General features: G+C 45.7%; 1 protein-coding gene across 1 annotated transcript in view; it reads right to left on the minus strand.

The window, feature by feature from the left end:
• Positions 1-24040, minus strand: part of Xylt1 (xylosyltransferase 1) — a 297092-nt gene that overhangs the window by 69292 nt on the left and 203760 nt on the right. The window contains exons 4-5 of the mRNA XM_023704682.1: positions 3131-3303; positions 2028-2230 (exon numbers count right to left, since the gene is read on the minus strand). Of these exons, the coding sequence (XP_023560450.1) occupies positions 2028-2230; positions 3131-3303 (376 nt within the window). The remainder of the gene's footprint in view (positions 1-2027; positions 2231-3130; positions 3304-24040) is intronic.

Here is a 24040-nt window from a genome sequence, read left to right on the forward strand (position 1 = left end):
TCCCTCCCCATTTACATATCCTTTTTTTCTAGTCCTTGACCATCTTGCCTTGTGTCACCCTTGCTCAATTATCTACTGCTGTCTTCCCAACTAGGATGTGCGCTCTGTAAGATAGGAAGGAAGTACAAGCTGCTTTTGTTTGTTAAATGCCCAAATATTGCATAGCATGGTAGTTGTTCAATAAATATTTGCTGAGTAAATAAAAAGTCAAGGTAAGTAAAAATCCAACAGCAGTGTTTGTAAAACAACAACAACAACAACAACAACAACAACAACAACTCCCTTTGTTCCCTCACAGCCTATGAACAGGTGTCTTTCCTTGGCCTGTCATTTTTCTTAGGTTCCATGGAGCCTGATACATCCTTTTTTTTTTTTTTTTTGCAGAACCGGGGATTGAACTCAGGCCTTTGCACTTGCCAGGGATTGATATATCTTTTACAGTGTGGTCAGAAATTGTGCCTCACCTTAAACTCTGGAAAGCACCAGTGTCTCCCAGAATGATGACCAGCATGCAGAAAAGTTCCAAGACCATGTTATGAAGGAGAAAGCCACTGCCAACATTACAGGGAGATCTTCCTTCATGCCTGCACTTCATTAGGATCTTGACTCAACTCCCAAACTCTTGGAAAGCTGGGACTTGGATATGTTAACTCTCTGCCTCAGTGAGGCTCCAGGGAGGGCTCACACACTGTCTCCAGAACATTTCATAATACTGTGTGCAGACTGGTCTTGAGAATCACTCATGTATCCATCCGTCCATCCACCCACCCATCCATCCACCCACCCACCCATCCATCCATCCATCCATCCATCCACCCACCCATCCATCCATTTGCTTGCTCAGAAGATATTTATTGAACACACTATTCACTTGCCTGCGTTTGAGGATGTATCAGTGCACTAGGCACACTGAAACCACTTGAAAAACAAACAATGGCACAATAAGTAAATAAGAGTATTAGGACTCCGAGTGTCTACAGCAGAGTAACATAAGGAGCAAGGTAGCAAGCCACTATGTAAGATCAGAGGCCAGATCATGAGGGTTCTAGAATTTTCTGTGACTCCAGACAAGATGGAAGCTACTGGTGTGTTTTTATCAGAGAAAGAACAAGATCTAACCTTGGTGCTAAACTCAATGGGACAGAGAGAAGAAGCGTGCTCAGCTGTGAGAGTCCAAGCAGGATCATAAATGGGCATCTCTGGATTGTTTGAGGTCAGTGGTGTGTTGGTGTGGCCCTTGTCAAATCTTAACAAATGAACAGATTGCCCACATTTTGAAACTGGGAGATTTCATGTCAAATGGTAAATTCCTGGTTTCTTTGGAAGATTGTCACATTCTGGGGCCACAGCCTATGTGGGCACCATTGAGGGCATGAGCACCTATGGGTACAACCAGGATGGCAGGAATATCAATTTGCTGCTTAAAGGAAACCATAGGCAAAGAAAACCCCTCTGAAGATCTTGCAAGAAAGAAAAACACAGGAACTATACTTCCTACCAAAGAGGCAGCTTTTGGTGGGACTCGGTGTTCCTCTCCATGAAATCGACAGGACTGCAGAGGAAATGGGTGCGAGGGGGGACTGTCCCCCACGTAGCACATGCACATTTAGGAGAGCATTCCCAGGAAAGCTAAATACTAGTGTCTTTAAAAAAAACAAAACTCTCATTAGAAGAGTTTTCAAAGGTGTGCAAAAGCAGCAACACACATGCACATCCCCCAGTCTCAGCTATGATCAGTTTCTTGCCAGTCTTGTGCCGGATTCTAATCTCTTACCCTCTTCCTCTATGTTGTTCTTAAGCAAATGCAAGACATCATACAATTTTATCTGTAAATGTTTCAGTGCATGTGTCTCACAGGTCTCCCTCTTAGCATCACTTCGTTATTGTGGTCACATCCACTGTGTTCACTTCCTTCCTCTGGACAGGAAGCTGACTGCCTGTACCTTCTGGGGTCTCAGGTATCATACAGATAGTAATTGGAAACAGGATATGGCACCACGTAGGCTGGGGGCCGATGGCCACCTTACCTGATGGGATAGTCTGCGGCACTGAGGTTGATGAAAAAGTCCCAGGGCCAGTCAGTCATCTCCAGGAGGTCCCGCATGCTCTGTAGGTAGGTGGACAGAAGGCTGGCTCCCCCCCAGATGGTGGCCATCCTCCAGGGGGTGACGCGGACATTGCTGTACTGCCTGGCGAACTGGAGCACTTGCCGGTGCAGGTAATTAGAGCGCTTCCCCAGGAGAGAAAGGGTGACATTCAGCAGCCCAGAAAACATCAGCCACTGACAGTTTTCCTTTCTCTGTCCCTTCCCCTCCAGCTGACAGTGTCTCATGGTCCTGCTAGGAGCAGGTCTTTCTCTTGAAATATCTCCTTTCCCTTCTTTACTGAAGATATAATCATGTAACTTCAGTTGAACAAAGGAAAACTATGGAATAGGATAGCACAGGAGTCAGCAAGTTGGCTGCAGTTGTTGTTAATAAAGTTTTATTGACACATAGGCATATGCACTTGTTTACATGTTTTCTGTGACTGCTTTCACACTGCAGGGACAGTGCTGCATAGCTGTGACAGAATATATGGCCGGGAAAGCCTAAAATATTGCCCTTCTTGATTTTGATAGAAAAAGTCCTGCTCCTGGAACAACCAATTCTACAAAGCCTGGGAGGGCAGAGGCAGGCTGAGGGCACCAGGAAGTGAGGAGAAGAGGAAGAAAAAACAGTTCAAAAGCAAAAATAAAGTTTGCAGAGTGGGTGAGGCCAACAATAGTGAAGTAACTACTTCAGAAAAGAGTGGAAAAGGATTGTGAATGATCACACCACAAAGAAGCGGGAAGCTTTTAGGGCAATGGTTATTCCAGTTACCTTGAACTGATCAGTACACCACGTATATATGCATCAAAATATAATGTGGAGTTCCCACAAAGATGTATTATTATTACATGTCAAGTAAGAATAAAAAGGAAAAAAGAAAAGTAATGTTACAGAGAAAGCTGAAGCTGGAATCTTGGAAAAGCAACACATACTTTAAAATCCTTATGACTCAGCCTTAGCCTGGACTTGGGTTGGAGGGATCAGAGGACAGAGAGATTGCAGACAAAGCTCAGCAGGGGCGATAGGAGGTGGTTCCTCACCTTGTCCACGTGGATATAGTAGAAGTGGTCTTTGTGGTAGATGGCCTTGAACATGCGCTGCAGCTGCCGAGAGGCACGGCCGTGGACCACCAGGACAAAGGCGATTCTGACCGGGTTGGCCGGCATGTACTCCACGGAGTCTTCATCCCACTGGACATTCTTGTTGGCTTTGCCTGGGGGAAGCCAAGACCACAGAGGTGAGGCTGAGGCTCGGCTGTCCTTTCTGGGGGGCGGGGTGTTTCTCTGATATTTCCCCAGAACACAGCAATCTGACTGGGGTCTGAACTTGACCCAACATAGCCAAGCCTATCCCAGACCCTCAACCTAAGAAGCATGGAGGGGAGCAGGACCCTGGGGTACCCGTGGCACAGCTTCTACCCTAAGGAGCTCACACAGGCTGATGGAGACAAATGGCCACATAAGAAACTATGGAACATGTCAGGAGGAAAGAACTGTGTGAGCCAAGGCTCTGGACCCTAGAAGAAGCTGTAGGTAACCCTGAGGTAGGAACTCTGAGATACACACTTTGTCCATCCTCCCTTCTTCTCCTAACAGCACCCATGATATTTGTTTGCTACTGGCTTTACGTTTTGGTGAGAACAGATAACATGAGCTCTACCATCTCAGCACATTGCAAGTGTACAGTACAGTATAGTGTTGTCAGCTAGAGGCACAGTGTTGCACGGCACAGCTCTGGAACTTGGTCCTCAATATTCTTCAAGACCATCCCCCAAGGGACGAGCCAATAGAGGTGAGGAAAATCAACTCAATGATGAACCGGGGTGGTCCTGTAGCTTGGGCCTTCCCATCAGAACTCTGCATGGCCCTGGCTGCAGATGGATGAGTGACTCAACCATGAAAATTAGACAATGAGAGATTCCACACTGCTGTCATAACTATCATGTAGGGAGGTTCTTTTTCTGCTGGATTGCAAACTGGAAGGTCCCGAGAGCTGGTTTGCTCCTATGTGGAGAGGAGTTGCAAGGAGAAACCAACACAGAGAAAGCATTGTGGAGTGCTGGCCAGTGTCCAAGCCCTACCACCTGGCCCTGAGCTCCTGAGTCAGCCACCATCATAGGTCATCATATGCTGTTCTTCTTTTAAAACCAGATCTTACACCAGATCCACCAGGACTTGGTTTCATACATCTTTTATCCTGAAATCAGCCTCAAGGCCACTCCTCTCCTTCTTTCCTTTGCAAATCCTCCAGGGGCAATGGCTTAGGGAAAAACAGCTTCCTGCCTTAGTGCATTATAATTCCAGCTCAAAATCTCCTGGCTTTCCTAAGCCTGAATTCCTTTGGATCTAACCAGCTTTCTTCTGGGATCTTGGTTTATGGTGAGGGCATCTCTTCCAGGTATCCCAGGAGGTGAACTGGAAGCACAGAATGCAGACCATTTCACCTGGTGGGGGGCCATTTCACCAGGCCCGGGAGCCGGTCAGGGGCCCTCAGAAAGCTGATGGCTGCCAAAGGAATGAGGCTTGTTCCCTGTGCCAGAGGACGGGGTGAGGCTCACGGGGCTGAGACAAACTCTTTTACTTGCCACGTGCCTTCTTGCTTTTCCTTGAACAAAGCTCATCCTGCCTCAGGACCTTTTTGTGGGCCATTCCTGCTATTTGGTCTATTCATGCTCCAGATCTTTACATGGCTGCATCTTCTTATTGCCAGTTCACAGCCCAGAAAAAGAACAACTGCCCCCACCCTCCACGTCTTTCACTCACTCTGTTTCAATTTGCTGCATAGCATCAAACACCATCTGAAATAGTTTATCTGTTCATTGTCTGAATGCTCCACTAGAGCATAAGCTCAAGAGATGAGGGGCTATTTCAGGCTTGTTTACCATTGCATATGTAATGTTAGGACAGTATCTGGCACACATCTGCTTCTTGATCAAAAAACATTGCAGAGGGTACCTACTGGCTCAGTGCAGTCATAGTATCTTCACTGCCCTTGATAGTCATTGTCTCATTAATCCTCGTATCACTCCACTATTATCCCATTTTTCAAATGAGGAGACCATAGCTTAGAGCAGCCAGGGGATTTGTTCAAGGTCACACTGAGTAAAACTGAGATCCAACACAGGCCTTATTTTTAAGATCATACCCTTAATGACTAATGCAACCCACATATCATATTCATACTGATAGACTTTGTAAGTTACTTAGAGCAGGTAAGTAGGCATGTAGTTAAGGGCTGTCATAGGTTGTCAAAGGAGATTTTTATATTTGATGGGAGGCTAACACTAAGAGTTTAATAAAATTACCTCCATCTATGCATTCATCCATCCATATGCATATCCATCCATCCATCCATCCATCCATCCATCCATCCATCCATCCATCCACCCATCTACCATTTAGCCAAATGTAACCACCCTTCCATTCAATCATAGCAAACCATCCAACTACCCATCCAACAAAACACCCAATAGCCTATCATGACAAATATCTCCCATCCATTCACAACTTAGGAGATCAGCTTACTTTTTCCTGAAGCCATGGATGTCTCTGGCCATAGCTGTTGAATGAGTGAGTAAATCAGTGCAAGAATGAATGTATCCAGAAGACTGGTTGTTCTGATCCAGAGGTGCTAATGTTTCCCCAGGGCCTGTTGTGCATTAGCAATGTGATGGAGCTCTGCATATATCATGATTTGACCTGGGGAAGAGTGTGTTACCATCCTTTAAGGCCCAGAAGGGTTGAGATGTCACACAATGAAGACAGAGGTGGAAGTAAAAGTCAGGCAGCAGTAAGTCCAAAGCCACTCTGCTATGTCTGCTTGCCTTCTGCTGAAATGGAGAGTTAGAAGGTAGGGCTGGAATAGGGTCTCTGCACTGGTCTCTATCATATGTAGACAAGCCTTGTGAAACTTTTATTTAGGGTCATAGAAAGCAGAGAAGATTCACTGATGGAGACATGGATGTTATTCTTCTGGGGAACAGGAAAGAAGGCTGGGAAGTCAAACACAATTACTCTAGCAGAACAACTTCTTCAGTTTACACAATCATCCCTGGGTCAGATAGTTGGGATGGGAAGCCACAATAAAAGAGGGGATGAAAGTCCCTGCAGTCCAGCTGTTGCCAGGAGGCGTGAGTGCTAGGAGCAAGCACATCTTGAAAAAGGAGACACATGTCGAGGGCATAGTGGATACGGGAAAGAGAGGCCAAGGACAAAGCAAGCAGCCCGAGAAAGTCCAAGAACTTGTGAAGTGCCTTTGTCAGTGCACGATTTTATTCATTTTGGACCCAGCCACTATGGAAAGGAACTGTTTGACACCCAGAAGTTCCCAATTAATAAATAACTGAATTGAAAAAGGGGTGAGTCCATGATCGCAGAATCCTGTCATTGTCACTGTGCAGTCCTCATTGCATAAAGAGGAAAGATCTGTTCCTAGAAACATATTGGTTGACTTTGAGATGCAGAACAGCAAAAAATGCCATGTGCTCAGAGCTGTCCTAGGGCTTTACAGACATGGGACTCGATGAGAGGCTGAAACCCTAACACCACCCAGCTGAGAAAGAACTTCAAATTTAACAGTGGAATCCAATTCTCATGGACCAAACAGAAAATAAGTGGGAAAATCAGAGCGATGAGAAGCAGCGAGAGAAGCTGACTTCAGATGCATGTTAAAAAGCCAGGTTTATCGGGAGGGAACAGTGAGTACATTCTGCTGTGCAAGTGTGAGAGCTGGGCTAGGGCTGGGGAGAGCCTCTAGGAATGGGCTGTGCCTCGTAAGCCTCTTAGTGCAGCTCTATTTTTCAGTATCGTTGCAGGTCAAATAAAGACTACCTAATCCCGGGGCTCTAAGGAGATGGTGGAGATGAAGGTGCTTTGTAGGGGTCAACGTGGCTCTCCCTTCTTATCTGTAGTTTTGGTTTTTGAGGTTTCAGATGCCAATAGTCAACTTCAGTATGAAAATATTAAATAGAAAATTCCAGAAGTAAAATGAGGTCGCAGATAACATAGTAAAATATTAAATAGAAAATTTTAGAAATAAAATAAATGATATGTTCATTATAGTATTGTTATAGTTTATTATCTGTTGCTTATCATATATTATTTTATTATTATTCCCTAACTGGAATGTTTATTCTACTACATAACTCTCACTATGGCTAATTTATAAATTGTGTGCTATCACAGATATGTGGGCATAGGAAAAATTTTAACCTTCAGCTCTCCCTGTCCATGGGTTCTGAAGCTGTGGATTCAAAACAAAGCAGAGTCAAAAATATTTTTTTAAAAATGATGTCTCTATTAAATATGTGCAGACATTTTTTCTGGCCATTATTCTCTAAACTAGAAAGTATAACCACAATTTACTTAGAATTTCTGCCATATTAGGCATGAAAGGTTACGTAGAGGGGCTTTAAAGTCTGTGGGAGGATGGTGCACAGCTACACGCGATTACAACACCAGGTTTGTCGTGGACTGCAGCATCCACAGACAGAAGCATGACCGCGGATACAGGGTTTGTACTGCCAATGGTTTCAGGCACCCCATTAGTTGGTGTGCTGGGATTTATGTCTGAGAGCTATAGGGAGACTGATAGACAAATATGATGTCAGAGCTGGCCACAGTTGTGGTGCATTGTGGGGACATGACCTGGGGGAGAAGCCAGGTGCACAGGTTTAGAGGATTGTCTCCTGCCAGTGGACTGTTACCTCTAGACTGGTCATGGTATAAGGTTATAAATGGGCACGTAAAGGGATGATGAAAAACCGTAGTGAATGTTTAAATTTAAAAAAAAAAACAAAAAACGGTTGCAGTAAAAGACAAATTGTCACTAATCCCTTGAAAATTCTCCCCTTCCCATTAAACACACTCATCTCGTTGTTGCACTCACGGAAGAAGTTCTGGAAGTCTTCTCTCATGAGTGTATTTATCAAAAATACAGTGAATGGTGCTGCTGAGTGCCATCTACCAGGAAGGCTGGCTTTAAAGACATCCCGGGGTGTCCTCACTCACTGGATCTGACTCTTGGAACTTCAAGTTTTCCCCCAAAGTAAAAATGATCACAAAAGGTAGCTATTTTGAATTGATTCAAGACATTTAGGTGACGCCACAGGGTGACTAAATATACCCATGAAATAGGACTTCCCAAACTATTCAGAAAGTGATAGGAATGGTGGGTTGGTGTGTTTCAAGCAAGGGAAATATTTTAAAGGAGTGTCCCTGGATCTTTACTGAAATAAAAATTTTAAAAATGTCATCCTTCACTGTACATTGCACTCACACCTAGGATAATCACAACTCTGGCTCACAAGGGCATTTGTGTCCAGCGCCGTGCGCTGCGCCTGGCATGCAGTGCGCACAGGACACAGGAAGACTACCTGCCTCACTTCCTTCTGATTGTTTACCCACAGCGATCAGGGTCACGTTTGACCTAACCAGCCAGCACAGCTTGCAGGGGCTCCCAGCCCTGTGTAGATGCTGAGCCTGCCGCTTGCGAATGAACACTTACGACCAGCATCTCTCTCTCCCCAGTATCTCCCCCAAACCACAAACAATAACGAATAGGAAGGAGCCACTTGACTGGAATTGTTATTCCACCAACAAAATCCTCTATTCTATTGATACACTGAAAATGCCTCTTGGGGCAGCAGCAGTGAGGGGGAACTTTCTGACTTGCTTCCAAACAAGAAGATGGGTTGAGTCTTGTGATGCGAAGGAGCAGAAATGAGGCTGTAGGCTAATGAAGCTGGGTCTGGAGCGCAGCTAGTCTCCAGGACACTGGGAGTCAGAGCTGTCTAGACCCAGCCCCCACAATGGGGACCCTGAGGAGCTCCACCCTCTGACTGTTGATGCTTCATCAGGGCGTGAGCAGTCTGGCTTGGCTGTTCTGGCTTCCAGGGTGATTTGTGACCTCACGAGGGGGAGTTTCACCTCAGCAACAGTCGCACTGCAGGGGGTGGGATGTGCGCTGCAGTGGGGAGAAGCCATTACTCAAGGGTTCTAGGGGTTTTGTCAGGCTTGGGCCAGGGATGGCCTTTTTCTACTGTCAAATTTTATTGCAGGGTTTGGTTATTAAATGCAAGCATTTCTCAGTACGTAGAATGAACTTCCTGCTCTCGACTGCCTTCCAGAGGGTAGCATAGTATGGTGGCGAGTGCCCACGATAGGAAGCCGCAACCTGCGTTCCCATCCTGCCATCCTGTGAGCCAACCATGGGGCCCTCGGTTAGTCATTTCTCTACCTATCAGGAAGCTGGCTGGCTTCCTGATAGCTGCAGATTCATAGACTTTTAACAACACTGATGCTTACTAGGCACTAGCTTTGCTCTAAGCTCCATGTATATGTGATTTTATTATATATCATCCCAAAGCCTAAGGAGACAGGTTCATGGGAGCCCCAGACTTCCCCTGAAGGACTTTGGGACCAAAGAGTGCTAGGTAATGGGGTGTTACTCTTTCTTCACTCTAACGCTCTTCCAGCTGAGCTATTTTGGCCAAGGAAGGAGTTTTTTGATGGAACCGGGGATTGAACTCAGACCCTTGCACTTGCCAAGGATGAGCTTATTCTACCGAGCCATCTCCCTGGCCCGCTGTTACTCTTTCTAATGAGTGCCTTATCAATTCTGTTGGATTCCAGAGCCAATGCATTATTTTACCAAATGAGGATGCTGACATTTCTAGAGATTTTTGGAAAATTCTGGGATAATCTAGGATCCTAATCTGGCCATGGAGTTAGTAGCACAGCAGAGATGGTGGCACTCCTTGGAGAGGCTGGCTGGCTTCCTGATAGCTGTCAGCTCCCTGAGCCACCGCCACGCTCTTATCTCTTGTAGGACATGTCTTGGCCCCTCGGGCCTGGCACAGATCCAGGTTCAAGGGAGAAAGCTTAGTGAATGATTTTGGGCTGATGGATTAAGGCAGACAGCTTCATCCATGTACAGACCCTGGAGGCCCCAGTGCAAGACTCTGGCCTCACTTGCTGCACGTGGCTGTCTCAATTCATCCAGAAACTGGCTCCTGGGGGGCCTCCTTATCCTTGAGGCTTTAGGGTGGTCTGAACCCTGTGCTCAGGAGCTCCAAGGTGCTCAGGAGCTCCAAGGTGCCCAGGGAGGAACCAATGCAATGCCCAGAGTGCTCCCAACATGGTGCCCTCCGCTCAACTCAGTTAGAGTTAGAGAGGACAGGGTAGGAAGGGGCAGGGTCACAGGGTCTCCAGGGGTGAGCTGATACAGCACCGCTGCAAGGCATGGCTGGTAGGGCTTGTCCCCACAGGTCAAGGGGAAATGACCCCTGGAGAGGCCATTGTGACTCTCTCCCTCACTGCCTCTTTCCCTCACTCAGCCCATTTGAGCAGCTAACACTTAAAAAAAAAATTAAATTACAACCACATATAAAATTTACTGTCTTCGTTTTCAGTTCGGTGTGGTAAGCGCACACCCACTGCTGTGGTGCCAGCCTGCAGAGGTCTGGTCCTGCCACGCTGAAAGTCTCTATTCATTCAGCATACGTGATATGATAGAAAACTGTGGTGGATACTTAAATTTCTAAAAAAATTATTGTAGTAAAAAACACATTGTCACTAATCCCCCTCAGGAGACTCCCTTTTGCCTCAAGCACCGCTTATCCTGTGGTCCCTGCCACTTTCTGAAGTGGCTCTGGAAGTACTTTTCATGACTATCTTTGCTTGTACAGTCCTGTCTGCCTCAATATCTGGAGTCATTTTGACTTTGGAGCAGAGCCACAAGACACACGTCGCCAGACCCCGCACGTGAGTGGATGCGGACACGCCTGCGCAGTGTGTCCAGCCCGCCTTGGCACTGGATGGCACGCAGCAGCAGTGCCCACTGTGCTTTTGTCATACCTCATGGTGACATTCATATGAGTGGGCTTCCAGGACTTCTTTAGCAAGTGGCAGTAATGATGGGATAAGTGTGTTCCAAGGGAAGGAAGTATTCTGAGGGGGAATAAAGACAATGTGTCTTTTACTGTAATAACTTTTTAGAAAGTTTTAAATATTCACTGTACATTTTGACTGCCTGTTGCAGTGCCCCATTCTTCCCTCGCCCAGCTCCTGGCAATTACTGTTCTCCTTCCTACTTTTATGAATTTACTGCTCTAGGAATTCCATCTATGTGGACTCGTACTGTACTTGTGTGATAGTGATTAGCTTTATTCCGTTAGCACAATGTCCTCAAGGCTTACCCATGTTTAGCACACGTCAGAATTTCTATCCTTTGTAAAAGACCCAGTAATATCCTCTTATGTCTTGACCACAGTTTCTTTATCCTTCCTTTACCCAAGAACACTTGGGCTGTTTTCATCTTGGTTGTGAACAATGATGCTATAAACATGGATGTGCAAATATCTCTCCCAATTACTCCTTTCAGTCTTTTTCTTTTTTCTTTCTTTCTTTTTGCAGTATACAACCATACAGAATTGCTGGATCACATGGTAATGATTTAATTAAAAAGTGTTAAAACACACATCCTGTGTTTCTTAACTCAGTCATTCCTTGTAGGGGCTCAGCTTGGGTCTGTATCTTGGATTTAACCTATATTAGGATGCCATTTTGCTGACTGTGCCTCAGTTTCCTATGTCTCAGAGTCCTCAGCTCAGAGGGCTGCTGTGAGGACTAAAAGCTGTAATGAAGTGAAAGTAAGGGCACACAGCTGGGTGGGGGAGGAACAAGCTCGGGACATCTAATTCATATTCCCCATGTTTCTATGGCACTGAGACTTATAACCATACAGTGAAGAGAGGAAGACCCACCTGAGGACTCAGAGCTTGTGATCTTAGTGTAACACTAGAGTTCCTCAGAGAAGAGACACACAGTGTGCAGACAGGACCCCAAAAGCACCCACCAGTCCCTTCTTCTCATCCAATTCTATTACCAACACACCAACAACGTCTCAGATTGGTGTTAGCCCATTTGCTCCCTGATATACCTTTTCCCGCAAGAGCGTTCTGCCCCCAGTGCCTGGGTAGCACTACACATCACTGCTTTTGTGTCCCGTTTACATTCATGGTAGCCGTTCTTCACAAGAGACAGCGAGATTTCCACTTCTGGCTGCGAAGCAAAATGACTTTTAAAATAAAATTTACCTAAGTAAAAATAAAGGCACATCTACTGCAGAAGAAAAAAATCTGAGTATAACGGGGCAGGTAGAGTGCAGTATGGCAAAGTCATGCAGAGCGTGAAGGAAGCTTGAGGAATATGAATTAGATGTCATGAGCTTGCTTCCAGGGCTAGAGAAGGTAAAGACCATGCCCAGAGTGGTGCCCTAACAGCCAGACATCATGGAAGGACCCCAAGGTCCAGATACTTTTCACTTTCTTATTTCAGGGCCCTGCTCACTGCAGGGTTTGCTGGGACAGTCTCGTGGGGAAGCATCTTCCTGGTAGACAGAGAGACAGGGCTGCTAGAAACACTTCCTGATTTTCATTCCAATGTGTTGAATGCTTAACATTCATGAGATTCTCTTGCAGGTGTTTTACCTCTCACATGGCACTGTACTGAGGAATTATTCTCATTTACAGACAATCATTCCAAGTACAGAGAGGGAACTTGCCCATGTTCTCACAGCCAGAAAATGGAATGGAAGTCGGGGATAACCTAGTGCGACTTCAAATACCATGCTGTACAGCCAGATGGTGGCTAGAAAGAGTTTGAGTACCCCTGTTTTCACTCTCGCTCTGAGGCTAACCTCACATGGAACTAAAGAATCACTGACTTTTAGACTGCTGTCTACTGTAAAATAGGTTTCTGAGTCTTTGCCCTATAGATATTCGGAACCAGATAATTCTTTAGTGTAAGGGTCTTTGTGCACTAGAGGAGGATATTCGGCAGCATCCCTGGCCTCTGTCCACCAGATACATCCAAGTAGCACCTGCTCAATTTTGGCAAAACCAAAATTATTTCCTTTCATTGACAGATACCCACCCCTTACCCCTGGGATGAGGAACGGAGAAGTCATTTCCAGCTGAGGTCAAAAGCTCTACGAGAGGTTGTGAAATATAGTCTCTGGCCAGCAGCAATGGTAACACTGGAAATTTGTTAGAAATGACAATTTCTTAGACTTTTAGTCTAAGAAACTCAGCTTCATTTGGAGGGAGAGGGGGTCAGAGGACTCAAATCTGTTGCAACAAGCTCTTGAGGTGATTCTGAGGCAGGCTAATATGTGAAAATCACTGGCCCAGGCCCACAGTTCCTCACCCTGGATGCATATTAGGACCATCAAATTATGTTTTTATTTATCTTTTTACAAAAAAGATATGCTGACACAAAGATATACTGACCCTCTGCTCAGTAGCATTCCCTGCTCAGTAGCATTCCCAGCAAATTCTAACTTAATTATAGTCATGTGCTACATAATATTTTGGCCAACAATGAGCTGTACATGACAGTGGTCCCATAATATCTTTTTAAATGTTTTCTGGTATTGCTGCCTAGGTTGAGACTATTGCAATCTGCCTGCCTCAGTCTCCAAGAATGTTGGGATTTAGGGATGTAACATCATGCCCAGTTATTGGCCTGATATTATTATATCACCTAGTGCTGGTGTAGCTATCTGAATTAATAGAAACACTTTGTCATGTTTTATGAAACTGAAATTACCCAGCTATTCCAGTAGGCCTGTCATTAAGCAACATTTGGCCATGGCTGGTGGATTCTGGTGTTGGTGAATTTTAAGAACTCTTCAAGCAAGTGGTTGCAAAGTGTGGTCAATGCTGAGAACCACATCTTAGATACCTTCTTTTCACCTACCTTTGCAAAACCACATATTCTTTTGCTAACAGTGTAGCTAACACATTTCTCAACACTGCTTTGAATGTTTACAGCTCCTGCTTGGCCCAGAGAGGGAAGCTCAGTGTACTTGTTAAATACCTTCTGCTCAGAAAATGCCTCCCTTTACTCCCCGGCCAAGCACTCAGGATATTTTCCTGATCACTGACTTTCCCCCCATTCAGGGCTGGTTATTAAGCCACAGCCCATGGCTGAACTGTCTTATTGATTTTATTGTCATGAGCCCAGGGATATTCTAATGATGTACTGCTCAATAAATGGAAACGGCTGGGGTAGATATTGATAGCGCATGGTACTTTGTGCTGCAATTCTCTGGCTCCCAGTCACTTTGCTGGTTACATATCGTCTGTGAAAATGCTGTGTTGTGGCCCACAAGCTCTTGTCCATCCTGCTGATGTGACCTTTTCCAAGCACCAAAGAAGGAAGAGAGATTATCATAAATGCAACATGACTACTATGTGTAGTCTACTGACTGAGCATTTTGAACAGATAGTATTTTATTTGCTCCTCAGTGTAGATCTCAGTATAGATTTTGATTATTCCTATTTTATAGATAAAAATATTGAGACACAGAGTAGTTAATTGACCTGGACAGATAATAAATTGTGAAACTGAGAATCAAATCTCTGTTTGTCATTCACTAAAATGAAGGCTTTGAAACAAGTCCCTAAAAGGCGATAAGAGTTTCTAGTGTCTTTGGTCACCTCTGGATTGGTTTCAACACAAATGGATTTCACATATTTCCCTCTTTTCAAGTGGTGTTTCTCAACAGAAATATGGCATTGGCATTTGGGAAGTAGTCTTTCTTGGAGAGCCAGAGCTATCCCATGGGTTTCAGGGCATTTAACATCCACAGCCCTTAAAACTGCAACTGACATTTCCCAGTGTCCCTCTCAGGGGGACCAACTGGGTTGTCCTTGGGAGCACTCTTCACACTGGCAGGCAGAGAGCTTCCTGACAAGATGGCCTACCTCAATTCTGCTGACAAGGGCAGCTATTGTGCAGAAGCAAGAAGGCCAAGTGGAGAGGAATTCAGCTAGGAATTCAGCTACAAACCACAGCTCTTCCCACAGTGACTGTGAGCACCTCAGCAAGTTTGATAACCTCCTGAAGACTCTGGTTCATCATTAGGAAAATAAGAGTGAAGATTGATACTCACCTCCCAGGGGCAATCTGTGGAATCCTGTGCTTAGAAAAGGCTCTGCACAGAACAGCATTTCTGAGCATGGGGCCAGTTTATCCTTTCCCTGTCTCCCATGCATTCTTTCCACACTGCTGGTCTACAGAACTCACAATCATAAATGGTGGAATTTTGTGCCACTAAGGTTAGCATAGTGTGCTACACAGTGGTAGCCACTGCACCAAGTGCCCATGATGTGCCAAGCAGGCACCATTCCGGGAGTGCACAGGAGAGTAATGGTCGTTGAGAGAGACTTTGTATGGGCAGACTCTCCAAAAGGGAAAACAGATGTTAAATACCAGGCCTAATGCATGAGATGAAGGAAATAAAATAAGTGGTACATGCCATTACTATCACCTTAAGCAATGGTGAACACGTGACTCTCTGCTCTCTTTTGCCCTTTCCAACCTCATTTCCCACAACGCTTCTCCAATTACTCTTTCCACGAAGTTACTGTGGAATTTCAGGTTACCAAGCTCATGTTTTTCTTTTTCTCAGTGCTTTTTCCTGTTTCCCTCTCCTTTTTGAATATACTACTTGTTTGGAATTGTTACCCACAAGTCATATCTTGAACACAGTCTGCCATGTGACTGTCATGGAGACGTGTCCTTAAAGAAGGTAACTAAAAGTGAAGGAAGTCACAGGGGTGAGCATCTGGATTGATGGGACTATGTTGCTCTAAAGAGACATGAGCAAACCGCTCTCTCTACTGCCTGAGGACATAAGAAGGCAGCCATCTGCAGGCCAGGAAGTGGGTGCTCCCTAGAATCTGGGTCAGGTTAGCACCCTGAGTTTGGACTCTGCAGTTTTCAAAATAAGGAGATAGTGCATTTCTGCTGTTGAAACCACCCAGACCTTGGTATCTGGTTACGGCAGTCCTAGCTCCCTACTCAGCTTGACTGGGATGCAGCCTTGAGGTTGTGGTCTATTGGTTGAATGAAATGTTCATGGGGTAAGAGGAAAGGGCAAGGCAGAGGGAAGAACACATGCAAAGGCCCTGGGATGATCAAGAGCGCAGGAGATCAGAGGTGGCCCTGCGTGCTGGACCAGAGGAAAAACACTGTGTGTGCTGGGGAGGGTCCCACTGTGGGGACCACAGGGGCAGAGCAGGACTGGGCCTCGTGCAGCTTAGTACTCTCAGTAGGGTGAGGGCCTGCAGGCCAGATGAATGCTGACATGCAAGAGGCTTGACGTGGGAGGAGTCACTTTATGTGCAGGGTGGGGACAAGCAGGAGGCAGGGGCCTCCATACCCTCCTGCAATCTGTGCCTGGTGCGGTCGGAATGCCTGCTTCGTTTCTACTTCTGTCTTTCCGGCCCAGAAGCTTCTGTCTGCCTGTTCTCCCCCAGCCTTCCTGTCACTTGACATTTTCATGTCTGTCCTCCCTTCTCCTCTCTTGAAGGGACTCCCAGACTCAGTAAATACTGCCACAGAAAAGCCCAGCAACTCATCTATTTTTATTACAAATGGGGCCTCTCAAGGAGGAAACAACTCTTATTTACTTCCCTGGGTAAGGGTTTTGACAACAGGTTTATTTTCCCCAACTCTCCAAGGACTAAGCGAGTAACGCTCTAAAGTTAACAGTACATTAATTAATGCCAAATTGGTTGGAATTTTCCTAATAAAAATCCTCATAGTAATCACATTATGGGCCATTAACGCTGCCTCCTGATTATAAACCATAAATATGCCCAGCAGGTGCTTGCTTTTTAAAAAGGGACATTTCCCCACATTGGTGCCCACTGGTGACGGGTTAATGCTGCCACTACACATACGGCAGATGGGAGTTGTTACAGAGCCTCAGGTCTGTGCACGATTTACTACACAGTGGTCCCCTGGCCCAGCCCCATGCATTCATATGTCAACTCATTTGGTCGCTGCAGGAAATGTAGGAGAGATGTGCTGCCCACACAGGCCTTGTACAAATGAAGAAACTGAGGCACAAAAGCAGAGGATAGTTTGCCAAAGGCCAAACATCTAGGTAGCAGTGGAGCTAGGATCTGAATTCAGGCAGCCTGATTCCAGAGTTCTCTGCAGTCCTGCCTCCCGAGACAGAAGCACTGGGTCACTCTCTGTACAAGGCTGTCCTCTCAGTCAACCCCAGAGATAACAGGCATTCACGTTATTGAAATAACGTTACAACATGTTGTTCACATTACAACAGCACTAGTCAAGCCAATCACAATGCTGTTTTTTGGCTGTTGTTGTTGTTTTTGAGATAGGGTCTCACTACATAATTTAGGTGGTCTTAAACTCACAAGGTAGCCCAAGTTGGCCTCAAATCCACGGCAATCCTCCTACCTCAGCCTGCTGAGTGCTGGGATTACAGGCTTGTGCCCCTATGGCGGGCAATGTTCAGTTTCAAGTCTAGAGGGAAGGAATGATGCTATTTTTACTTTGACCTCCCAGAGCCTTGGGGAAAGCCCAGTTGCAGCTTCACTGCAATCATTTCTCTGTTATGGCGACCTCGGGGCACGCCCTCAAGGTAGGGCTTTGTGCACAGACTCAGTCTGCAGCACTCCCAGAGCTGCAGGCCCTGAGACAGAGCCAAGCAGCAGCTCAATTTAACTCTGTTAGCTTTATTTCTGAACTGTTTCTATCTTTATTCTATCAACACGAATAAAACACACTTGTTGTGGAAAATTCACGCATATAGGACAATATGAGCAAAAAAGGAAAAAGAACCAGACATTGGGGTACCCAGACAACAGTACTGCTAATTTTTCATGTTAGTATTTCAGTGCACATTTGCCCAACAATGCTACACACACACACACACACACACACACACACACACACACACACACAATTACATGTAGTCCCACGCACTCTGCTTTGTCACATACATTCTGTCATCAGCAACAGGCCCCAGCAATCATTTCCACATCACTGACCCCAGGCCTTCTGTCTTCCCTTCTCTCATCTTTCCTTCTTACATACCTATAGACATCTACACTGAGCGGCCTTCCAGCCCATCACTAGAGGCATGCAAGTGATGTGTGTCCAAGGAACTCTAGGATGTGTGTCCAAGGAACTCTAGGCCTGGCAGGGGTCGAGGAGAAGAGGCAGCCATAGTCCACAAAAGGTGTCAATGCAACAGAGGGAAAGTTTGAGTTGTCAGTGGAGCGAAAGATTGGGCTGGGAATGTGATAGAGACCAAGTCTTTAGACTCCTCTGAAGAGCCAAGTGCAGCTGAAATCCAACACACAGGTAGAAGGAGCCATGTAAGGGGGCTGTTATGAGGGAAGGAAGGAAGGTCATGCACCAAGGTTTTGAGGAGCTAAAGATAGGAGTTTGATGAATAAATAAAAGGAGGTGGGGGAAAGGACACTGTTAGCTTAACTAACTCTGTTAGTTAATGTTTGGAGTTTCACTGAACTTTGATGCTTTTCTGTATTTTAAAAGCCTATATATACAGCAACGAAAAAACAACACTGAATTCTTTTTTGCCTGCTTTTAAAGAGGAGAGCCTCAAGGCTTTATTCAACCGCTGGCTCCCCACGTGGATGGACTGAGCGAGAGATTTGGCTTCCAAAATCTACCTGTCCAAAGGTTTTATCCATGGCTCCTCATTCTACCTTCAAAAATAGTGTTACCTCTTTTGTGGGGCATGATATGTGGGATTAGTTATTATGCAATTATTTTCCTCCAAGACCCTTATTCAAATTTGCAGCTATTGTATTTAGTGTCCTTTGTCATGGTCCTTCCTGGGAGTGACCAGAAGTCATCTTCTAGGACTGCCCTCTCTCTTGCTGTTGCTGGTGGCCCTGCTCCAGCACAGCTTTAGATCACCTCAAAAAAAAAATCTTAAAAACTCCCAAGCATGTGATGGCACAAATTCATTCATCCATTTGGTAAATAATTATAAACACCATGAGTGTGCTGCACTCGGGGAGGTGATGGTGTAATAGCACAGACGGCCCACTTCCTGGAGAAATGGACATCAAATGTCTGCTATTATGTAATATACTAGAGGGCTGGGGTCTGGACCAGCCAGAAAGCCCCTCTGCTGGTGAGTCTAGAGGCATGTGGAATGCATGAGTGAATGCTACATCTTGCCCTTCACCATCAGAACTTCATTCCAAGGATAGCCATCTAGTTGCCATGTGTTTGTGGTACTCAGTCTCCATGACACTGGTTGGGGGCTCTTATCTCAGCTTACCTGCTGACATAACCTGGAAGAGCAGAGGTCCCCTTATTTCTCAGTGATGGCTTGGAAGCTGCATTTAGGGATGACAGCTTCTGAGACCATGCTTTTCTAAGCAAGAACATTTCTCAGGCAGAGGAAAGCCCTCTTAACATGGACTAGAACAGCGATTCCCAATCTTTCGGTCACCAGAGACCAATTTAATTAAAGAAAAATTTTCCATAGATGGGGGAAAAAATGATGGTCTCATGTAAGAGCCTGCCTGGCAAGCACAAGGTCCTGAGTTTGATCCCCAGTACTGAAAAAAAGAAAAATAAAAGATGATGCTCAGGATAATTCAAGGAGGCCTGTAATCTGGATACCTCCCATGGGCAGGTTGTAGGCTCACCCTTCTGTGACAACCTAATACCACCACTGTCCCGACAGAAGGCCAACGCTGGGCAGCAATGGAGAGTAATGGGACACTTTAGTCACTTGCTGATTGCTGGCCTTCTGCTGTGCAGCCCAATTCCTAGCAGACCTCGGAGTGGTATCAGTCCCTGGCTGGGGCTTGAGGCCCTCTGGGCTAGATGCTAGGTTGGATCGTACCAGGAGAATGGGCAGGGCTTTGCTTTTGAGGCAGGACGAGTCTAAGATTGGCTTTCGTGAGGCAAGACACACACTATCGCAGCTTCTGAAGGCCATTGACTGTGAGAACAACTTTAATTCAATTAAATTTAGTCAGCTCCAAAAGGAAACACATGTAATGTTAATTTCATGGGTGTATCAATGTGTAAACCTAACAGATGATACTTAAATGAGAGAGGCATAGAAATGACATTTGGTTAAACAATGCATCAGTGAGTAGAATTTGCCATTTAAAAAATACAAACACAATTGAAAGTTGAGCAGCTGTCACCCTGGCTGGGCCACCTAGGAGTTTTCCGTACCACACACTTGAGAACAGTGGTGGGCAGCACAGGGTAGAGGCTCTGTGGCTGAACCTGCAGAGTGCAGGCCAGTGTCTGCTGACCTCGGAAGCACTCCAGTGCCCGTCTGCCTGGGTAGATGCAATGATATGCTGGACTCTCCAGTGATGACAGAAATGTCAGTTTGGGAAGAACATGTGTCCTACTTGGACATTTCTTTTTCTTAAAAGCAAAAGATGACATAGAATCTATGGCACATGAAAACATGAAAAGCCTGACTCTGTATTTCGGTGTCCTGGCACAGCACAGGCACTCAGGCAATCAGCATAGAATCACTGGACATATGCTCCTTGTCTGCCCCCAGCAGACCTCTGTGGTGAAGTCATCATCAGGGGCCGTGGTGCCCCCGAAATGAAACATTTCTCAGTCTCCTCCCCTCTCATCCGTACTGCCCTCCTGACTCACTCCTTGCTCCTCTCCATCTGTCACCACTCCTCTTTAACGTTAACACAATGACTTGGTCCTTTGGTCAGTAAAGCAACGGGAAGAGGATTGGTTGGGAAGACATGGGACTCTGAAAGATGTTGACCCAAGAACCCATATGTACATCAAGTCTACTAGAAGTATAATATTTATAAATGCTGGCACTTTAAGTATTTGCTAAACACCACAGATAGTGCCAATTGTGCTTTTGGTTGCATGATTAGTTGTATGTTTTTCCACTTAATTCTTACACAAACACTATAACGAAGGTGCCATAATTCATCCTAGCTTTACAAAGAAAGAAAGAGTTAGAGAGAGGTTAAGTAAAATATAACGCAGATCACAAAGCTAGTGGCAAGGCTGGGATTTGAACTTAAGCCAATCTAATTCCAAAGCTAATATTATCCCATCATTAATGCATTAAGACCATGGTTCAAATGGCTGATAAGGAAAGGAAGGCTTTATGCTTGACTTAGAGTGGTACTGGTCAGGGTAATGGCCAGGCTCTGCTGCAATAATACACAGTCCCTTCCTTATAGTGGTTTACCTCAGCAAAGCTTCTTTGTCACTCCTGTGCTACGCTGGCAGCTGCCCTGAAGTGCTGTCCCTCAGGAGGTGACTCTGAGACCCAAGTTGATCCCACTTGCACTCCACCATTTTATACCTACAGCCCCTGCCTTATAATGCACACAGTGGGACAGGGATTGACAGGGCAAAGTCATACTGCTTGGTAAGGAGGTAGCCATCACTTTTTTGCTCATTGTCCCTAGTAGGGAGACTGAGTCACAAGAACCTGCCCAGATTCACAGAAATCAGTAACAGAACACAGATCTCTGAGGATCATTTCCAGTATATGCCTTGACAACACAGTATGCCATGCTTGCCAGCACTTCTAGACCAGAGGCAATTTTGCCTCCCGCCTCTGGACCATTTGCAAGATCAAAAGACACTTTTGTTGTCAAAGTTAGGGGCTAGAGTATTTCTGGCTTCTAGAGGTAGAAGCCAGGGATGCTGCCCAGCATCTTACTTTGCATAGGACAGGCCCCTCCCCACAGCAAGAATTGTTCCATTCAAATGTCAACTGATGTTGAGAAATTCTGACTTGAAACTACTGATTCTCTAAGGAATTCACCAAGAAGCTGTGTAAAAATGCAGACTTTGGGCCCTTCCCTCGAGCTCGCATCCTGGCAGCATTTGCAGAACCCCTCCTTGTGTCCACAGTCAGGGACCACACCCAGGGAAACCTCACTGGAAAAGCAGACCAAGAACACTGCCTGAGTGGAATAAGGTGCTGATGGAATCATGCTGAGACACTCCTCAAATGCTGCAGGGTCAGTTCAGGCAGCTGTGGCAGGGGAAAGAAAGGCTGACATTTGTTAAGTGCATCTCTCTGTCTCTCTCTTCCAAGTCTTGAATTGCAGGGAATATATTCTAAGGCTAAGCTGTCAGCCTGTGATGACTAAATTACTAACCTTGCCTCCCCCTGTGCCCCATATCCTTGTCAGATACGCAGCCATGTTAACAGAGAAATGCTTCCTAGAGATGTGTTCCTGGCACCAGCGAAGGTGACCCTTTTGCTGGAAGAGAGCCACGTGGTCATGTGTGCTTCAAAGGGGCCAGGGGACTTGGGCTTGGCTGGAAATAACTGTAAGGGGAGAGAATCAAGCCTGATCAGAGCAGCAGGCTAGCAGAATGAAATATTTCTGCCTTCTCCTTAATGCTCATTAGAATCTACTTCCCAGCATCCTTTGCAGGTAGGTCTGACCAAAAGGTCACTCTTTAGCCAATAAAACGCAAGTGTGAAAGCACAACCTCAAGACTTGGCCTGTGAACACCTGTACATGCTCTTCTACAACTTTCCTCCTCCAGCATCAGTGCAGAAAATGTAGCTACAGATGACAGTAAAGCAAATGGCATGGCTGTTCATTAGCCCTGACTTAGCTGGTGGGATGAATTTCGCTTTGGGGCCACGGTTTGCCAATGCTTGGATTAATATAACTTCGGTTTACCAAATAAAGCTATCTGAGAGGCCAGGGAGATGACTCAGTGGAATAAGCGCTTCCCGGGCAAGCGCAAGGGTCTGAGTTCAATCCCTGGCTCCGCAAAAAAAAGAAGAAGAAGAAGAAGAAAAGAAAAGAGTCATCTGAGTAGTTATTTTGCTCTGTATGGCCTCACCAGCCACCAGTTGCTACACACACACACACACACACACACACACACACACACACAGAGAACTGACCCTCCATTTCCATATTACACCAACAAGCCAAAAATACAGTTTCATCAGTCAGTGGGCTCCAAGCCATTGGATCAAGCTTAATTCCAGGTGTCTCCACTGCACATTTTAAACTACGTGGTAGTTAAAATGGTTATTGCTGACCATTTTTATCGGAGATGGTACTTCTATGGAGGAGAGACCTAAATCATAAAGTACGGGAGGGATTCTGGGGAGAAACTTGGAGCCCACTGACTGATGAAACTGTTTTAATTCCTCTTCACCCTGAGAATTCTGGAATCTTTTTCCTAGCTACTCAAAGTGCTGGTCCCTTGACATCCTGTCAACAACCACTGAAATGCGAGGTCTAATGCAGTCACTCAGGTAACCTAATGCATCAGGAAGCCTGGTGTGTGACCAGAGTGAGGTCTGAGGACCAGAAATGAGCTAGTCTCTGTCCTGTCACACAGAAGGGACTCCTTTCAGCAAGAGTGCTACCTGTGGCACTAGGGATACCTGGCTGCTACAACCTTCCATTTATTTCAAGACTCACATTCTGCGGCTCTACTAACAAAGCAAGCCCAGCTGGTGGCTTTAGCTACATATATCTATTGCTTCACACTTCTGATGATGGACACCTGAGAACAAGGCATGAGAAAGCCTGGGTCAATTTGGAGACCCAAGAATGAGCATCTGCTTCAGGCCTCTCTCCTGCATGCTGGGGGTGGACAGTTACCCTGGTACTCGCTAGCATGGGATTGCATCCGCTATGTCTCTACCTTCAAGTGTTAGTGGTGTTTCTCCTGGTGTGAACACTTGTCTCTGAGTCTAAATTCCCTTGTTTGGTGAGGATACCTTTGTGTTGCATGTGGGCCCACTCTCATGGTTTTTCCCTTGATCACCTGCATCCCTTCATCACAACATCCTTTTTCCAAATATTATGGTTTAGATCTAAAATGTGCCCTAAAAGTCTTGTGTTTAAAGGTGGGAAAATTATGGGATCATGAGGGCTCTATATTCATCAGTGGACTAATCCATGCATAAGTTCATATTTGAATGTGTTATTAGGGGGCAGAGTCTGGGGCTTAACCTAGGATATCTTTTTATACTTTGATCCTTGCCTCCTCCTCTCTCTCTCTCTCTCTCTCTCTCTCTCTCTCTCTCTCTCTCTCTCTCCTTCCTGCTTCTCTGCTGCCATGTGTGAGTGCCTTTCCTCTGCT

This window comes from Octodon degus, unplaced genomic scaffold (genome assembly GCF_000260255.1).
Source record: "Octodon degus isolate 3935 unplaced genomic scaffold, OctDeg1.0 scaffold00200, whole genome shotgun sequence".
Classification (NCBI taxonomy): domain Eukaryota; kingdom Metazoa; phylum Chordata; class Mammalia; order Rodentia; family Octodontidae; genus Octodon; species Octodon degus.